Here is a 1456-nt window from a genome sequence, read left to right as displayed (position 1 = left end):
TTTTAACCTACCTCTGACCATTCAGAATAATGCCATCTAGGTCCACAATATTCCACTTCTTCATGTGAACATTTCTCCACATTTGAGGGTCTTAACTCGGGTTTACAATCTTCATCTTCTACAATCAATTGATTTTGTATACATAAAACCTGTCTTGTTCTAGTCAAATTAAAGCAATTGCCATTACAGGGCGTCCAAGGACCCGAAAACCATTCTCCCGTCTCACAATTATCTGAACGTTCACAAGATCTGGTAATTTCGGGTGTAGCACGGAAATCACATCTTTCCGAATTGGGCTTAGAGCGATCACAATAAATGGTTCTATATTCAACTCCCATACCACAATCCGACGAACAATATTGACTCCAATCCGACATTAACCAAGTCCCAGCTCGTTCGTTACGCCTAACAGGGGTATGTGAGGCATTGGGACTTAAGCCGTGCAAACGATAACGTTGATTAGAACGTCTACGATTCTTGGGACAATCACAGGGTTTCTTTACAATTGGTTTCTCCTCCATACAAGCCGAATTATCAACATGTATAACAATACCCGAAGCCAATTCTTGTACGCAACTTAATTCACGTTCCTTAGATCCCTCACCGTGATGACAACGACATTCACCCCAATCATCTAAACGCCAGTAAGCTGGGCAAGGTTGGGTATTACATCTTAAGAGATTTTCATTGATAACCGGCTTCTCGGCGTGCATACATCTTCTTTGGGAATAATAACGTAAGGGGTTCTCACGTACACATCTTATGATGGGAGTCTGTGTGCCACCTCCACATGACTTGGAACAAGTGCTAAAACCTATCACCTTCCAGTTGTAACGACGACGTTTTGTACTATGACTGGCACTAATGGACGTTTCTTCTCCGCCCGATTTTAGAAAACCATCACTTTCTAACGATACTTCATTTTCTTCCGAATCAGAGGTAATGGGCAGTAAATATTCATATTTAATGCCGGGATTCATAGTTTTGCTGTAGATCTGGAAAGGAAAATGAAATGGAATAAAGTATCAACAGAATATTCTAAATAAGAAGCTTTCTCTTCTTACCATCAATTCCACATTATCTCTTATAGGTCCCGTGCAAGTAACCCATTCGGTAACACCTTCACCATGCTCTTGCAAACCATCTAAACGATGATAGTCGAAAACAGCACCAGCAGCTTCATAGGCACCACTTAGAGAAACCGTGTTATCACCATTGATAATATAACTATCTTCATCAGTACTTAGCACTATGAAAATATAGGAGTTCAAAATATAGATTCAAGACTTCATCTATATTATAGTGATAAAATCCAACTCACCCAACAAATTCATGCTATTTTTCAATTCAGTAATAGAAATATTAGAAGCTCCTGCCGGTATCGTAGCAACATGTATATAAGCATCATCGGGTAGAGGATCTCGAGTAAATAGACCAGTAATGGGACGACATAATA

At 39.7% G+C, this 1456-nt stretch overlaps 1 protein-coding gene across 1 annotated transcript; it reads right to left on the bottom strand.

Moving 5' to 3' along the window:
• Positions 1-2: 2 nt before the first annotated feature.
• On the bottom strand, positions 3-1451 carry LOC111681946 (ADAMTS-like protein 4; the record flags this gene model as incomplete). The annotated part of the gene is made up of 3 exons (XM_046956138.1): positions 3-995; positions 1065-1249; positions 1322-1451. Coding segments are annotated over 3 exons (1308 nt in total), but the record flags the coding sequence as incomplete, so codon positions are not given.
• Between the last annotated feature and the right edge of the window lie 5 nt (positions 1452-1456).

This window comes from Lucilia cuprina, chromosome 2 (genome assembly GCF_022045245.1).
Source record: "Lucilia cuprina isolate Lc7/37 chromosome 2, ASM2204524v1, whole genome shotgun sequence".
NCBI lineage: Eukaryota > Metazoa > Arthropoda > Insecta > Diptera > Calliphoridae > Lucilia > Lucilia cuprina.
This window is presented reverse-complemented; position numbering and strand designations above follow the sequence as displayed.